The sequence below is a fragment of the Acinonyx jubatus genome, chromosome D2 (assembly GCF_027475565.1).
Source record: "Acinonyx jubatus isolate Ajub_Pintada_27869175 chromosome D2, VMU_Ajub_asm_v1.0, whole genome shotgun sequence".
Classification (NCBI taxonomy): domain Eukaryota; kingdom Metazoa; phylum Chordata; class Mammalia; order Carnivora; family Felidae; genus Acinonyx; species Acinonyx jubatus.
This window is the reverse complement of record NC_069393.1, coordinates 2,356,727-2,373,547: the sequence shown is the minus strand read 5'-3', so window position 1 is coordinate 2,373,547 and position 16,821 is coordinate 2,356,727. Positions and strand designations below refer to the sequence as shown.

At 41.9% G+C, this 16,821-nt stretch overlaps 2 protein-coding genes across 6 annotated transcripts in view; one reads left to right on the top strand and one right to left on the bottom strand.

Moving 5' to 3' along the window:
* Window positions 1-11,089, top strand: part of EGLN1 (egl-9 family hypoxia inducible factor 1) — a 54,961-nt gene extending 43,872 nt beyond the window's left edge. Inside the window, exons 2-5 of one of the 4 annotated variants that reach the window (XM_027046938.2) lie at window positions 2,834-2,953; window positions 6,079-6,215; window positions 8,870-8,937; window positions 10,513-11,089. In XM_027046938.2, coding sequence (XP_026902739.1) covers window positions 2,834-2,953; window positions 6,079-6,215; window positions 8,870-8,937; window positions 10,513-10,577 — 390 coding nt within the window. In that variant the 3' untranslated portion in view covers window positions 10,578-11,089. Of the gene's footprint in view, window positions 1-2,833; window positions 2,954-3,211; window positions 3,835-6,078; window positions 6,218-8,869; window positions 8,938-10,512 lie in introns of those variants that run through there. The other 3 variants (XR_008292257.1, XM_027046940.2, XM_027046939.2) reach the window with 3 other exon arrangements.
* SPRTN (SprT-like N-terminal domain) overlaps window positions 1-16,821 on the bottom strand; it is a 40,326-nt gene that overhangs the window by 5,539 nt on the left and 17,966 nt on the right. For both annotated transcript variants that reach the window (XM_027046935.2, XM_053207430.1), the window contains exon 7: window positions 2,660-2,705. The gene's annotated coding sequence lies outside the window, so the exon portion shown is untranslated. The remainder of the gene's footprint in view (window positions 1-2,659; window positions 2,706-16,821) is intronic.

Sequence of the window (16,821 nt, the reverse complement as noted above, 5' to 3'; positions counted from 1 at the left end):
CCTCCACCCCCCCTTCCCTTACCTCCACATAACCCCAGGATTCCAAGGAAAGCAGTTTAGAAGTGACCAGTACAAACAGATCCCACGTCGAGCCATAATCCCGCTGTGCAGTTTTGTTCTGCTCTGGGGTGTCTGGCTCTCATCCTGACCATTGCTGAGAAACTTCTTTCCCCTTTTTAATAAAAACCGCTCTTTCACCTAGTATTTCTATTTTGGGGAAGACTTAACTCCATTCATCCCATGATATAGGTAGAGAACCTTGAAGTCATCCTTGGCTCTTCCCGATTTCCACTTCTGCTTTGTTAGCAAATCACCTTGCTTTTCTGCCTTCAGAGTATGCCCCACTCTGCCCGCCTGGGCAGCCTCCTTTTCTGTTTCTCTGCTAGAAACTACAGCGGCCTTTGTTTTCTCACTGTTTCTTCCCCGCAGCCTCATGTAGCGGTTCGGTATGCCTGCAGTATACCTGGCTCTACTGTCACATGACCCTGAGTGTGTTAATTAGCCTTTCTGGGACTCCGTTTCCCTCACAGTTAAATGAAGACCAGGATAATGATACTTTTTACCTCGTGTGGTTGTATCAGAGGAGGTCTTACACGCACATCTCTTAGAACAGTGTGGGCAGATGGTCAGCATCTGGCAAACGTCAGCTGGTAGGTGATACTGAGGTTATTGCAGTTGCCATGTTTTATGCATCCGGAACTGAAACCGACCTTCTTGAAACATTGATCAGATACGTTTCCATTGGCTTTGTGTCCCTTTTAGAACAGTATCCGAAGTCCTTACCATGGCTTGCTGAACCCTTCCTAATTTCCCTTGCTCACTCTAGTCCAGCTGGCCTGCGATGGTTTTCCACTTGGCCCAGCCATTTCGGCCTTTGCTCATTTTCCGTCAGCCACAGTGCTCACCCACAGATATTTGCACAACCTGCCACTCCCTTCATGTTAGTGTCTGCTCAGATGTGAGCTCCTCAGAGAGGTCTTCCTTGATTTCTGTTCTAGAAGTCATCCTGTTTTCTGTGTCCTTCAACTTTATGAAAAGATAACTGCCTAACATTATATCTGTTTGTTTATTGGTTATTTATTCACTACACTAAGTTCCATAATAAATGAAAACAAGGGACTCTGTTTTGTTCATCATTGTAGCCCCTGCCTACCAAGGCCTTTCAGGTACATAGTTGATGCTCAGGGGGTGTTTGCTATGGGATGGATGGGGTGGGGTGGTGGGTGGATGAACAAAGAAAGATTTTCCCCTTTGTTCTTTGCTCAAGATATGCTCAGGTTACCAGATAGCTGGAGAGTCCTCAGTGGACTTTTTTTAAGATGAGATCACTTCAGAGAAGGCTTCAGGTTGGGTGTTTTGGTTTTGTTTTAAGTTTCTTTTATTTATTTTGTGAGAGAGAGTGTGTGCACGCACTCGCAGGGGGGGCAGAGAGAGAGAATCACAAGCAGTCTTCCCGCTGTCAGCATGGAGCCTGCCTGACATGGGGCTTGATCTCACAAACCATGAGATCGTGACCTGAACCGAAACCAAGAGTCGGATGCTTAACTGACCGAGTCCCGCAGGTACCCTGAATTGGTACCTTCTTATACTGCTGTTCAAGGTCTGCTACACATGCCTTTCCTAGCTGCTAGTGACAAGGAAATTATTTGGGTTTATTCAATCCACTGAGCTCATGCTGTTCTGCCTGTTACTACCAACCTCAAGTCCCAAGAGAAAGCATGTAAGCGTATCTGGAATCAGAAAAAATAGAGACGTATGGAATGCTTACCAACAATTCTGCTTCTGAAAGAGCTGTAGGTCCAGGCTGTTTATGAAAATGTGATTTTTTTTTTTTTTTTTAAGCCTTCAGGTTTAAAATGCTTCCTGGTCTCTCAGAGATGGAACACTGAGTTACTTATTCACTAATCAGTTGAATATGAATTTTAAAAATTAGCATTTGCCATTTATCCTCTAAATAATGATGTAACTTAGTGTGTAATAACTTTATACTAATTCATTGACATTAATACTGACCCTATTAAAAAAAAATACTGACCCCATTGACTTCAATCCATGAAGAGATTGGAGAAGTGAAAGATTTCGGGAATAAGTGTGACCATCTTTATTTTTGTTTTTTGCATAATTCCTGAGGTTTTTTGTTTTTAATCACTCTTTCTAATTTCAGTTGGTTACTATGTACTACGGTCGTAGAACCTATGAGTTCTTTTAGTGCTTTCTATTTTAGACCTCTCTTCACCTTCGTGTTTATTAACCCAACGGTCTTCTGAACTACATCTTGTTATAATCTGAGTGAAAAAACGACTTTCTTTCTGGTTTGAGGAGGAGTGAGTCACGTGCTAATTTTACACTTAGCCTTTTTTTTTTTTTTTTTTTTAAGTCACTGACAAATGAGTTAATGTTTGGGGTTGAACTAAATTCAGAGACAGTGTCAGATTGGGTGTCTGGCCGTCAGACAGTAATAATGTAAGTGTTCTTTGGTTGAGCTCATGGATGATAGAAGTCTCCCCTGGAGCAGAACAAAGACTCATTTGATCTTGATTATCAGTACGAATGAAGGTGAAAGTAGTTCCTGAATCCTTCTCACCTTTGGGGTTTTAAGCAAGGGCACCCTTCACCGTGAAGCAGATTTCCCCAGGCTTTGGATTACTCACCAACCTACCTTTGTAGTCTTTGTGTCAACGTAGAATATCTTCGCCTTTTCTTACCTACAAAATACGGTTTTTGTTTAGGAGAACGTAAGTGTAAAAGTAGTCCCAAATCAGAGGTTTCTTTTATAAAATGTTTTTATTCATGTACGTATAGACTTTTAAAACCATCATCGTTATTATTACAGGCTATGGTTGCTTGTTATCCAGGCAACGGAACGGGTTATGTACGTCACGTTGATAATCCAAATGGAGATGGAAGATGTGTGACGTGTATATATTATCTTAATAAAGACTGGGATGCCAAGGTATGCAGCTTGCTTGACCGTTCTTTTTTTTTTCTTTTCTCATAGGTATTAAGACTCAGATTCCTCTTAGGTGAGACTGTCTTTCACACATGGAATAGTTTAAAATTTCTTAGATTTGTTCTAGTCTTGGGTATTAGGAGTGGATCTTTGTAAGTGAAATCTAATAATATGTCTCAAAAAGTGGATTCCCTTGTTTTCAGATATTAGAGCATTCATCCAAATGTAACATTTTGTTGTTGTTGTTTTTTCTCTTTTAAGTAAGCTCTACTCCCAACGGGGGGCTCGAACTCACAACCCCGGGATCAAGAGTCACATGCTCTACTGATGGAGCCAGCCAGGTGCCCCCCCAAATTTAACCCATACCAAAATGTATTTAATTAAAATATATACGTTTTAGTGGCTTTTATAAAAAACACTTCTGAGAACACTTGTTTTATAACGGCTTTTGAGGGAGATTATATATAAATAATTATTATGGGTTATTTCCTACTTCTTCTTGTTGCAGAGATACTGTCTGGCATTGGGTTATTGAATTGAATATTGGAGGCAGGATTCCTTCTCTCCTGATTATGGAAAAACTAGAAGTTTATCAGTGCTGACAAATCCTGTAAAACCTACTAGAGTTTACAGTACATTTTCTCTTGTTTTAAATATTTATTTCCTTATATTAGCCTGAGTTTCACTTGAGTTTAAATGATTGAAACCTCAGAAGTATGTCATGCTTTGTTACTGCTTTGTAGGTTGTTTAAACTAATTTTGGGTTGATTTTTTTAAAAATCTGTATTTACTTTTATTGAAGCAAAATATTCAAATAGAAAAATGAACACACTGTATATAATAGCCCTGTGGATTTTCAGAGGGAACACACCTGTATAGCCAGGGTAATTTTTTTTTTAATGTTTCTTCATTTTTGAGAGAGAGAGAGAGAGAGAGAGAGAGAGAGAGAGAGAGTGAGTGTGTGTGTGTGTGTGTGTGTGTGTGTGTGTGTGTGTGTGTGTGTGAGCGTGAGCGGGGGAAGGGCAGAGAGAGAGGGAGACAGAATCTGAAGCAAGCTCCAGGCTCTGAGCTGTCAGCACTGAGTCTGACATGGGCCTCGAACTCATGACCCATGAGATCATGACCTGATTTGAAGTCGGATGCTTAACTGACTGAGCCACCCAAGTGCCCCAGTAATTTTTAAAAATCAAATAACCTTTAAACACTTCCCTCCCACAAACAAACATATACACAGAAGTGGAAAGCACCAAGTCTTAATTATGTAAAAACCTAGTCCTATCCTAAATCATACCCTAAAACCTAAGGCATGCTCACAGTGTTGTTCTAGTAATCTTTCTGTGTTACACTGATTTAAAGATTTTCCTCTGGTTTTGCCCAAGTTCAAAATGAAGGTAAGTTTTACTACTAAGTAGATGTTGAGGCATTACAACGTGCATGGTTTTTCTATTACAGCTTTCAAAGTTTAAAAGAAAGAAATTTGGTCATTCACCTTGAGCCCAACATACAAAACAGATTGATGTAACTTCGGTTAAAACTTAAAAAATATTTCTCCCCAATTCTGTGAATATCTTGACAGCTAGAAATATGTTTGAACAACTCCTAACTTCTGTATTTTGTTAGGGTCTTTCTAGGCTGATCTCCTTTTAATTTTGATATGACCTAGCCAAGGTCATTAATACGTAGTTTCTAAATTAGTACATAAGAAGAAAAAAGTCATTAGGATTTTTGTATATAGATCTAAAAGCTTCCATTGCAAGATTACACTGAGTATGTACAGCATGCCAGACATCATTCTGGATGCTGGAAATAGACCAGAAATAGAAATAACCCTCATGGAGCTTGGAATCTAGTGGAGGGAACAGATGAGTACATTAACAATTGCTTATGCCCAGTGCAGGATAGATTGCTGTGGGACCACGTAGGGGGCCACCGAATTCAGGGTTCAGGGAAGGTTTCCCACAGGGGGATTGGAAGCTTTAATTACCTGTTTTCAAATATTTTCAGCAGATCACCTGTGATATTCCCAGTGACTCCAGTCAAAGGGCAAGGGGAAGAAAGGATATGTTCTTGGTCACAGTCTAGAGATTCTTTAGATGTTTGCATGAGTGCCACGGGAATCCATCTGAAGAGAGCCTGAGGAAGGCAGGCCAGGGTACACAGTAGCTCAAATTTAACTTAAGGATGAGCCTGATAAACAGCTTGTCTACAGATTCTGGGCATAGGCTCAACCTCCTTGATGTCTTGATTAAGTATGAGTTCCTTTCAGTTTTAGAATCTACCTGCCTAGGAGTTCAGTTCTTCAAGGGTAAAGAGCTACTCAGTTGGGTGGGTTTTGCCTCACTTTAATTCCCCCCAGATTGTAAGTACCACAAGGACAGCATCTGTGTGCACTGTTCCCTCCTCTGTCCTGAGGGCCCGGCACAGGTCCCAGAACAGTAGACACTCGGTTGGTATGGGAATAAATAGGTGAGTCCATCTGATCCCAGATAGAGAAGGATGTGTATTTGGGTGAATAGTAATTATCCTTTCTGGATGGAATCCAGTGCTGTAAGCAGCTAGCCATCAATGTGTGAGGCCCAGTCTTGCAAGGGAGAGCCCCCATTTCTAATCAAATGACCGCAGTGATGATCATAAATGAGGACACTTTCTGCTGATAGGTTGAATTCCTTAAGTAAGAGCCATTAAATTTGTGACTGTCCTGTTAATTACTGTTGAACGTTAAAACACAGTAAGCCCTTTATTTGACATACTTAACCATTTATAGTAATTGAAACGGGCACATTTTTAAAGAATAGGCTAATTAAGCATATCATTAGCATACCTAAATCAGAAAGGTGTAATGACTAGTTCTTAAAACTTCCAAGTGTCATGTTTAAGCCTTTTGAATTCAGAATATTCATCTGTTTCACCAAATAGTTACCAAAAAGTCCCTAAAAAAAATGAATTTTTCCTCATATCATTGCATGTACTTGGAATCTCAGCTCCTTTTCATACCTTGTTAATTGGAATGTATTTGTGAATAATCCAGTTAAGAATTTTGATTCTGAAATGATCTCCCCCCGCCCCCCATCAATTTAATTTTATAGTATTCTTACTCTCATACTCAAATATTTGGCTCTTTTCCTTAGGTAAGTGGAGGTATACTTCGAATTTTTCCAGAAGGCAAAGCCCAGTTTGCTGACATTGAACCCAAATTTGATAGACTGCTGTTTTTCTGGTCTGACCGTCGCAACCCTCATGAAGTACAACCAGCATATGCTACAAGGTAGTATTCCTTTTAAGAAAAATTTGGGAAAGACTGTGGTAGAAGAGGAGGGGATAGATAGGATATACTTGAAAGTTTTCTGCTGTCTTCCTGTTCTCGAGTAATCTTTATCATAATGCTTCAGTCATAACTTTTAATTTGGATAATTTTATATGATTTATTCCCAGTTCAGTGCCAAGCGTTTGTGACTTTCTTTGCACAGCCACTTACGTTTAGGCTAAGAAATGGAAATACAGGCCATCTGTCTCCAGCCCTGTCTCCTTGTCTTATGCATCTCTAACTACTATCCATTCTGCAATTCTGTGATAGTCATTTGGGGGATAGAAGGATTCTACAGAGAAGGAAAAGGGCAGTTTTTTAAAAGAGAGTGAGGGAGGAAAAAGAGGGATAATGTAGAAAAATTTTACAAAACAGAAAAATCAGAAGCACTCAGAGAGTAGAAGTGAGGAGGGAAAAGTTGCCATGTGTGGGAGTTCACGTTAGCCAAGTAACTCTTCAGCTTTAATAATAAGCATCTGTGAGCCTTATTATATATTCTTTCTGCCATTTTCCTACATTGAAATGTTAAGAGTATTAAAATGGAAGATGTTGCGGACCTCATTATAAATATTTATAGAAAAATAGCACTGTTTTTCAGATACCCACTTTTCATTACGGAAGGGACCTTGAGCATCATGGTAGTGAATTACCGGCATTCATTGGGTAGGTGGGGGCAGAGGAGGCCTAGCCTCAGATACAACAGGAGAAGAGCGGGCTTTACCCGGTGATGCTGGCGTGGGCCAGCCCCAGTGTGGCTCCAATTCCAAAGACTTTGTTGTCCTCTCTCCTTTTCCTTCTTTGCATTTTTTTTGTTTGAAGTAATCCCTATACCCAGCGACCTCCGAGGTCAACAGTTGCATGTTCTACCGACTAAGCCAGCCAGGTGCCCCTCTTTTCTTCCTTCTGAGCTGTGTTGCCTTTAACCCTGATTCACACAGCTGGTAGCAAGCCTAGTAGTTTGTGGTAAGAGATCCTAAGAAGCCACAGATGGAAACCAGGGGGGATCCTGTCCCATCAGATGATGTGCCCGTCCTGACTCCCATCACTCCTGCTGGCACCCGGTGCCCGTCTCTGCTCCTGCTGCTTCCTTAAAACCCCTTTGACCTAGAAACGGCTTCATAGACCTTCCTTTTTATGGAATCTTGAGTATGGTCTGCTTGTATCATTTCTAGATAAAGAGAGAGTGGACATTTTTAGGTAGTAAATGCCAAACAGCTGTGGAGAGTAGATGCTACAGGACGTTGGAAGAGGGAGAGAGTGGCATTAGTTGGAAAAGATGGACTAGATGAGCCAGGTGTCACAGTGAAGAGAGGCGCTCAGCTGGGCCCAGAATGACCAGAAGCGCAGAGTTAATGTGAGGAGGACTCTTGAGTAGGTTGATGGGAGATCAGGGCAGAAGAATAGAATGGCGTGTGAGTTTCCAGCTGTGTTCTGGTGAGGACTACTGGCTAGAGAAGGGGTTGATCCAGATGGGAGGACTCCGATTACTAAGTAACTGAAAATTTGGGGCAATATCTGTGCACCTTTCCCATTGCCAAGGCCACTGGGAAAAATAGAAGAGGCTACATGGTTAGAAGGGTGCTGGAGCTCTGGAAGGAGCAGAATCTGGAAGGCAGGAGGCCTCATTTTGACCTCCTTGTTGTCACTCAGCAGCTGAGTGATCTGTGAACCTCACTTTGCCCAGTTGTCCAGACTCCCAGACTCTGACTCTCCTCTGCCTTTGACTCCTTCCTTGAGATGCCTACACGATTCAGTTCTCATTCAGTTCACATTCACGGGCTCTTCATTCGATCCGTGTTGCTCCCCCACCAGGGAGCCCTGGCCAGAATCTGCATGATGGTTTCACTGTTGTGTTCTAAGGAATTACCATTTATAGGGTGTTTTTACTTCCTGTGTGTGTGTGTGTGTGTGTGTGCACTTTGCCCATTATTGGTACCAGAAGCTGTAACTGTGCTCTGTAGTATTTGATAAACCAGAGATTCTTCCTTTATTTGTGGAATGAGCTCTTCCAATTAAGTGAAGTTTTCAGAGGAATGGAGTTTAGCTAAATAAACTTGAAATGTTAAAACAGAGTGTAATTGTTTTGGTAAAAATCCTGAGAACTCTTAGCATAATTTGAAGTCTTTCTTGATGGCTCCAGGTTATAAACTTGTAAACGTCCCTCAGTCTTTGCGGTAATTCAGCGACGTCCTCAGAAGCGGTTCAAACTGTTAGCCCTCCTCCTCTCCACAGGACCCCAGGCCTGGGGTTCTGTTCTGTGGAACTTAATGCTATTGATAGTGTGCTTTTTCTGTAATGGCCAGTTCTTTTACCTTCTTATTGTCTGTTTCCGATCTACTGTGGGCTTGCAAAACAGATAATCAAGCAGGTTAAGTAGGTGGTAAGAACATCATAAAAACTCATCAACTTGGCAACATCACTGTTAGGTGCTCTTGCCCTCTGCTATACTCTTGAGCATTGAGCTTCCTGGAGAGGTGGGTTGTTATCCTCTGAGATCATTCAGTTTAGGCATTACTTTGGCATTACACGTTTTAATAGGCTGTTGGAAGAGCTTACCACTTTTTTTCTTCCCCCCGGTGTGATCATTCTTAACCCTATTCTAAATTTTCTTGTAGGTACGCAATAACTGTTTGGTATTTTGATGCAGATGAGAGAGCGCGAGCTAAAGTAAAATATCTAACAGGTAAACATTATTTGGGGCCAGGGTCTACCGCAGGGAAAGCGCCCGCAGTCAGGTGGTGCTGTCCGTGAGTGTGAGCGCAGACACAGCCTTTATTAATACCACAAAGACTTGCTCCTTATTTCTGTCAGATTCCTTAATTCCCTTAGGTAAAAGAGGACTTCTCTGGAGCTCTCTTCATTGTTATCATTAACCAACAAAATTATTCAAAGATTAGGAAAGTTTGAGGCAAGAAACCTTCAGAAAATTATTCAGACACAAGCTGAGTTTTTCTGTGATTATATCCCTTTCAATCGCAGGCTGCCAAACACTTTTGATAACTGCCATCTGGCTTCCTCTCATGCTCCTTTTAGCAGGAAGTTCATAAGTATGCTTTCCTTTTTATTTTTTACTTTTTTTTTAAAAGTTTATTTATTTATTTTGAGAGAGAGAGAGAGAGAGAGAGAGAATCCCAAGTAGGTTCCGCACTGTTAGCGCAGAGCCCAACACGGGGCTCCAACCCACAATGAGATCATGACCTGAGCTGAAACCAAGAGCTGGATGCTTAACCAACTGAGCCATCCAGGCGCCCCAGTACCCTTTCCTTTTTAAAAGTACGTGCTCTAATGAATACGTAAAGAATCCAGGTTTTCCACATTGAATGTGAATTTGTGAAGAACATTAATACAAAGGAGATGAATTGAAATGCTGAAACCATTAAGTGAGGCGTGCTGAGTCTGTACCTGCCAGTGGTGTCCATGGACCAAACACACTTGCACCAGATCTGAAGATCCTTCGGTGTGCTGCCGTCCCTACCTGCCGTCCCTACCACGGACTCTCTCCCAGGAGAAGTGGGTCTTACTTTTCTAACAGATGGACCACTTCCTTCTTTAACCCTACCCTATATCTCCAAAGGCTGCTCAGTGCTCACATTACTGATTAGCTGTATTTTCATGAGCCGTCGATAATCCCACATCAACCTTTTATAAAACTATAAAATTGGGGGCGCCTGGGTGGCTCAGTTGGTTAAGTGTCTGAGTTTGGCTCAGCTCGTGATCTCATAACTTCTGAGTTCAAGCCCCGTATCAGGCTCTGTGCTGACACCTCAGAGCCGGGAATCTGCTTCGGATTCTGTGTCTCCTCCTCTCTCTCTGCCCCTCCCCTGCTCACACTCTGTCTCTCTCTCAAAGGTAAATAAAACATTAAAAAAAAATTTTTTTAACCCTATAATTGGATGTTTGTGCTTTTAAGTTCTTATTTGTGGCAGAACCCTAGAGGTGAGCTTTCAGTGACAACACACTGCTATTTTGTAGCAATTCACATTGCTTTTGAAGTGAAAAGGAGATAAAATCATGATCACTGTAGAGAATGGCTTTTCCTTTTGAAGGTTTACTAGTTCAGAGTAATGCATCAGTTACAACAGTGCTGCCGGTAGATTTTAAGAGTGAGAGTGTGATCGTTTTCAGGGGATGTATGTTTGCAAAGCTGAGGCATGGTGCACACTGTTAGCTCAGTGGGAAGCAGTAACAGAAGCTATCTGGTGCTTAATGAATGAGTAATAATTGTTGTGTTTTTGTTTTTTTTTTTTTTGCCTTGCAGGCGAAAAAGGTGTGAGGGTTGAACTCAATAAGCCTTCTGATTCAATCAGTAAAGACGTCTTATAGAGCCTTTGATCCAGCAATACCCCCCTTCACCTACAGTAATTGTTGACACGATTTGTTAACTTGTGAATACAAATAAGTGGGATAAAGACAAATAGACAACCAGTTGGCATTTTAATAAGGAAACAGAAACAACTTCTTTGTGTTGCATCAGAAGGAAGATCTGGACTGCGTGACTTTGTACTGCATGATCGACTCCAAACCTGTGATTGCTAATGGGAAGAGTATAAGCCACCAGCTGACAATGGTATTGACATCTGGACATGAAATAAGTGCCCTCGGTAGAATTTTTTCATTCTTAATATTTTGCCAGATCTGTCATCTAGATGAGTTCATTTCATCGCTCCCTTTTTTATATAGTCAAGTTTGAATTTGAAGTAATTTTTGTATGATCAGGTACAATATATCAAAACTGAATTGAGAAAAAATTACAGTATTATTCCCCAAAATAGCATCGATCTATTTTTGTAAACTTCTTCGTACTATTAAATTTTGCCCTAAAAGACCTCTCATAATGATTGTTGCCAGTGACTGATGATTCCTTTCATTTTCTTTTTACCTAACGTAAGAAAAGGAGCACTTTACTCACCAACTAAAAAATCAGATTGTTTTGTAGTCCCGTCTTGTACACTAATTTGAACTCTTAAAAATTGCTGCTGTCGTTTTTTTTACATTGTTAATGGAACATAACAGTACAAACCATCACCATTTACTACTACAAATAACTTTCAGTTCACATTTTATAAGAAAAAATACCCAGAAGGCTTTATTTTTTAAGTTAGAATTTTTACAAGACTAAAGTGACTGGCACTAAATGAACTTGATCTGCCCTCCGCATCAAGTTCCCGAGATAAAGGGCTTTCTCACGCTTTCAGGTATATTCTGTAGATGTAGAAGGTAACGTCCCCTTCCTAAGAGCTCTCCTTCCCAGCCAGTCAGTCGTACTTCCAATTTTGCTGTTATGTTTTCCTCCTCCTGTGACCCACGTGATGTGCAGATCAGAACCGTGCTTCTGTTGGATGGCGTCGGGGCGGGGGCGGGCGGACCGAGCGCCAGGGCTGAGCCGAGGTAGCGCAGACCACTGCTGAGGCAGGTATTCCCTAGGCGTGATACTCGCCTCCTTGTCAGTACTGGAAGGTGTGTGTTTAGCTTAAAAAAACAAAAGAAGTGGAAAACCAGATGATTTTTTCTGTTTTATGATTTTTCTTTTACTTTTCAGAAGAAGAGGGAATATTACAGTATCACACAAGGCCTCCCAGATTTCTGTTTTTTGATATATGAACTGGGATGGATACATAAGACTTCATTTTCCTGGGCGAGTCTTTAGCAGAGCCCAGAGGGTGGTATCCGTATTTAACGTGAATTAGGGTCTAGACCTTGCCCACTTCAGTTTTCTATCTCTGTCCTTAATCTTTGCCAAAATGTGTGTACAGAAATATTTCTGTATATTTCAACTTATGACAGTTTTAGTATCTGTATAGTTTGTATTCAATTAGAGACCTTTTCTATGGAAAGCTCAGTAATTTTTATTAAAAGATTGCTATTCATGTAAAACATGAAAAAAAAATCTAGTGAGACCAACAGTGTGGACTTAGGGTGGGGTTAAATATTCAGTATCGTGATCTCACTTAGAACTTGCAGGAGAAAATTAGAGCTTATGGTTGTTTTTCCTTGCCCGTGTTCAGTTTTGTTCCACTTCCTCTCTCTGTTCCAGATAATGCAATGTAACATCTTTCTAGTAAGTGCCTCTGCCAGCCGGACCTGGGAGAGCAAGCTGTCTTTGCCATCTGGTCTGCGTGCGGCACGCTGCACTCGGCCTTGACTCAGAAACGCTGTCATGTTTAGGTCTAGTGGAGACTGTTCTGTTGATGGGGGGAGGGGGGGTTGTGTGATTGTCAGGGTGGGAGCCCCTGTGTCATTCACATGTGTGTCTCTGCAGTTGTGCAAAGTGTCAGATTCTACTCTATGTGGGTTGTGCTTTCCAGGCAGGTCTTAACATTTGTACTTTTCGGAAAATTTTATCTAATTCCTTGGAGATCATTGTGAAAGGATCAAGGAATCCAGGAGAGCCATTTCTTTAATATCCATTTAAAACCTGTTCGTTTCATGTTAGCGGGACCGTTAACTTGTCACCAAACAGGACTCTGTTTAAAACAAAATTTAAAACTACTTGTGGCCTATATATGTTTAATCCTAGTTAAAGACAAAGCTTCTAATGCTGTTTTTCATTGAATACATTAACCGGCTGTAAAACACAGACCTTTATCAACAGCAGGCAAAGAATTTCAGGATTCATATACAGATAGACGGGAAAGTCATGTAATTTGAAAAGCAGTGTTCCGTTACGAAAGAGCTCTCAAGTTGCTTGTAAAGCTAATCTAATTAAAAAGATGTATAAATGTTCTTGAAAAATTATGGTTGTTATTTCCAGCTGTCTTTTTTTTTTTTCTTTCGGTTTTTAAATCTTTTATCCTACACGGACAGTCTTAATGGGCCCTTCTATCAGATAATGTGCTTTTCTGTCACACATCTCTGGCTCAGTCCAGAATGTCTGGGGTGATTTTTTATAAATGATAACGAGGGAAAGAGAGACAACAGTAAACACAGGAGTCTAACAATCCTAGAGACGTCCTGGGGGTGATTGGCCTGTCCATGGGATCCATGAGCTCTCTGTTTGGATTCTCAACAATTGGATTCTTGCCCTTTCGACAGAATTTTTAAAACTACCCTAACACCAGGGCTGCTGAGCATATCTGTATCACCCACTCTGCAACAAACAAGAAGGGGCATCAGGCATAGATCTATAATTGTCACAGGTGTCCTATCTATGTGTGCACAAAAGTTTACTTTGTGTGGTCATGGACTAAAATGTAAGAGCTCTTGTCGTGTGAGATCAATAGACACGTTCCATTATCTCTTCTCTAAGAAACTTTTAGTGTGGTGTTCTCATTATTTTCCAGCCTCTCTCTCGGGGCATTTGGATAACTGTACTGAAATAAAGCTGGGTGGATGAAAGGAGAGGGCAGATGAGTCTGAGACGAAGACTAATTAAATTAGGTAGTGTTGTGAAAAGAGCACAGGACTGACAAATCTCTCTTCAGTTCTGGCCCAGGAACTTAATTATGTGACCGCTGGGGACTTCTTCATCTGAAAATAAACACAGTAGCTCCGGACCTGCAGAGCTGTGTGAGACCTAATGAAGTACAGATTATTTCCCAAGGTGCACACGGCCCAAGGACGGAGAGCTCCGCTGTGGCTGTAGACTCCGATGGTCAGTATTTGTACCGTACATTTAATAATGGACTTGTAGACTGGAGTTTCTCTGTTAGTTTATAACCACGCAGGAGTAAATGCCCAGTCTCCACTACCACATCTGAAGTCAGGAGTATGTTCCCCAAATTCTGCTGTTGGTTTTAATGCATATTCTTTTCCTGATCCACCAGCAAGTAAATTTCACTTGAAATAGGGCAAGTGCCCAAGGATAAACCATTGGACCAGTGATGTTCGTGAAGGGCCTGGCCTCACGAGCTGGAAAAAGTTTTGTAAGGAGAAAACAAGAAGAAACCACTTCCCAAGACAGGTGGAGCCCTAACAGCTGCCAGCAGCCAAAGCGCCTTCTATCGAACGGGTGATCTTTTAACTCTGAACAAGGTGTAAAGTTTATTAGATAGGGTGTTACTGGATCAGGTCTTTTCATTGGGATTAGGACCTGTCCTGCCAAAGTTAATTACTGTTATTATCGAGTTCCATAAAATCCCTCTACATTTTTTTCCCTCAGAACCAGCAGAGTAGGCCGAGCAAACCTCATCTCCGTTTAGAATTGCAACAGGATAGTGCAGTGATTGGCTCACAGTCACGGAGCTAGTAAGCGGTAGTGAGCATCGGCTTTCCTTTCCTTGTGTAACTTTTTAAAAATTATTTTTTAAGTAATCTCTGCACCCAGCGTGGGGCTCAAACTCCCAACCCCAAGATCAAAAGTGACATGCTGTACTGACTGAGCTGTCCAGGCGCCCCTGTTTTCATAGTCAAAGCTATACACGTACATGTAGCCAAGTCAACTTGTTCTGTAAGGGTTTTTAAGGAAAACAGCCCCTCCTGTTCTTCATCTGAGAATTTAACTCTTACGTGACTCTTTGGGTTTAATTAGTGGCCAGAAGAGGTCTAAGTAACATAATCCCATTGCTCCATGTTGGATCTTCAGTGTGAGACCTTATGTACTGACCGGTTCCCCACATGAAAGATAAAAATGTAGGTTCCTGTCCGGCCTCCCTCACCATCCCCGCCAAACATGTACAGCACGCCTCCATATCCCCCCATCTTCCTTTTGTAATTCTGTCGTAACCTAGATCAGGTTGATAGTCAAGACTACTGGTGATATTCAGAGCATGGTTTACACGGAGGAAATTGTGACTTTTCTTCCACAGTTTTTGCTTTTATCCTGATGTCCTGATTTTTCATACTTTTCCTGTGGCTTCTAGCCTGCAGCAGTCCAGAGCGGCTGTCCTCTCTGCCTGGTAGACAGCCGTCTTCCTGAGGTCTCCTTTGCCCATTGTTCTGGAGACCCCCTCCACCACTCTCTGTTGGGTCTCCTGTTTCCTGGATCCCTTATCTTCCCCTTTCTCGGCTGATTTCCTCGGTCTGGTGGAGCATGTCCTTCACATGTCTTCCTGGGAAGAAGAGTATGTGGGTGGTAAATTTCCCAAGACCAGTGTCTTTATTTTGCCCTCACGCTTCATTGGTAACTAGAATGGAGCTTACCATTCAAGTTGGGAAATCATTTTCCTTCAGCGTTTTGAGGGCATTGCCTCACTGGTTTTAGGTTCCAGTGTGGTTGCAGAGAAATCCGAGGCCGTTCCTACTCCTCACTCTTTATATGTAGCCTGCTTGTCCTCTGTGGAAGCTCCTGGAATGATTCTTCGCCCCCGGGTCTCTGTAGTGTTACAGCATGCTTTAGCACGATCCTCTTTCTCAGCCAGTGTAGCAGGCACGCAGACTGTACCTTCACGCCCCACATTTGAGGATGTTTTCTTAAACTATGAGATTATTTCTCCTCTCCGTTGTCTTGCTCTTTCTGGAACTTCTGTTGTCCAGACAGGGCATCGACTGGTTTGTGCATATTGCTCTTAGTTACCGTGTGTCTTTGTCCTTTACTTGTTTTACGTCTCTTTTCCAGTTACGCCAAGTGAGGGTTTGGTGTTAATTTCCAAGAGCTCTCTTTTCTTCTCTTAATGTGTGTGTGTGTAGGATACAATAACCTGTTCTATTTAATAGATACAGTATTTAACCTTACTTTGTGTTTAATTTTTCACTTTCACGTTGTAAGTTTTGCTCAGATGTCATAATTCTTGTGCGTTCATATTTAAGGGGAGGTAGCTGGGCTTCTGGTTTTCCAAGAAATATTGGCAGCTACCTAAATCTGAATCTCTTTCATAATCTTCCCAAGACCATACAGACAAGGAGAACCAAGTAAGTTCCCTGTAACGCATACCTGCAGTGTAAGTGGGAGACACAGACAGAAGTTCAGCTTTCAGGAAAGCAGAGAAATAAGCATCCGAGGCCAGCATCAGGACCCATGTGAAGGCAGAGTCAGGTGGAAACTGTATGATAAGGGGCCGAGGGCAAGAGGAGCCGAGTGGTGGCAGTACATGGGGGGAAAAGGCAGGGACACCACCACTAGTGATGGAAATACAGTCCCGGCTGATGATGGTTCAACTTAAATGATTTTTTGACTTTACAGGGGTGCAAAAACAATGCACATTCAGTAGAAACTGTACTTCGAATTTTGAATTTGGATCTTTTCCCAGGCCAGCAATACGAGGTACATACTCTCTCATGATGCCGGATGACGGCAGCGGCTTCAGCTCCCGGGCAGCCATGCAATCACAAGGGTCGACGACACACTTCATACCATTCTGCGCCCACACAGCCATCTGTTCAGCACAGCATTCAGCTGATTACATGAAACAGTCAACACTTTATTATAAAATAGGCTATGGGGTGCTTGGGTGGCTCAGTCAGCTAAGCATCTGACTTTGGCTCAGGCTGTGATCTCATGGTTTATGAGTTCGAGCCCCAAATTGGGCTCTGCGCTGATGGTACACAGCCTGCTTGGGATTCTCTCTGTCCCTCTCTGTCTGCCCCGTCTCTGCTCTCTGCCTCAAAAATAAATAAATTTAAAAATTAAATTAAATAGGCTGTGTGTTAGAGGACTCTGCCCAACCACAGGCTAACATAATTGTCCTGAGCC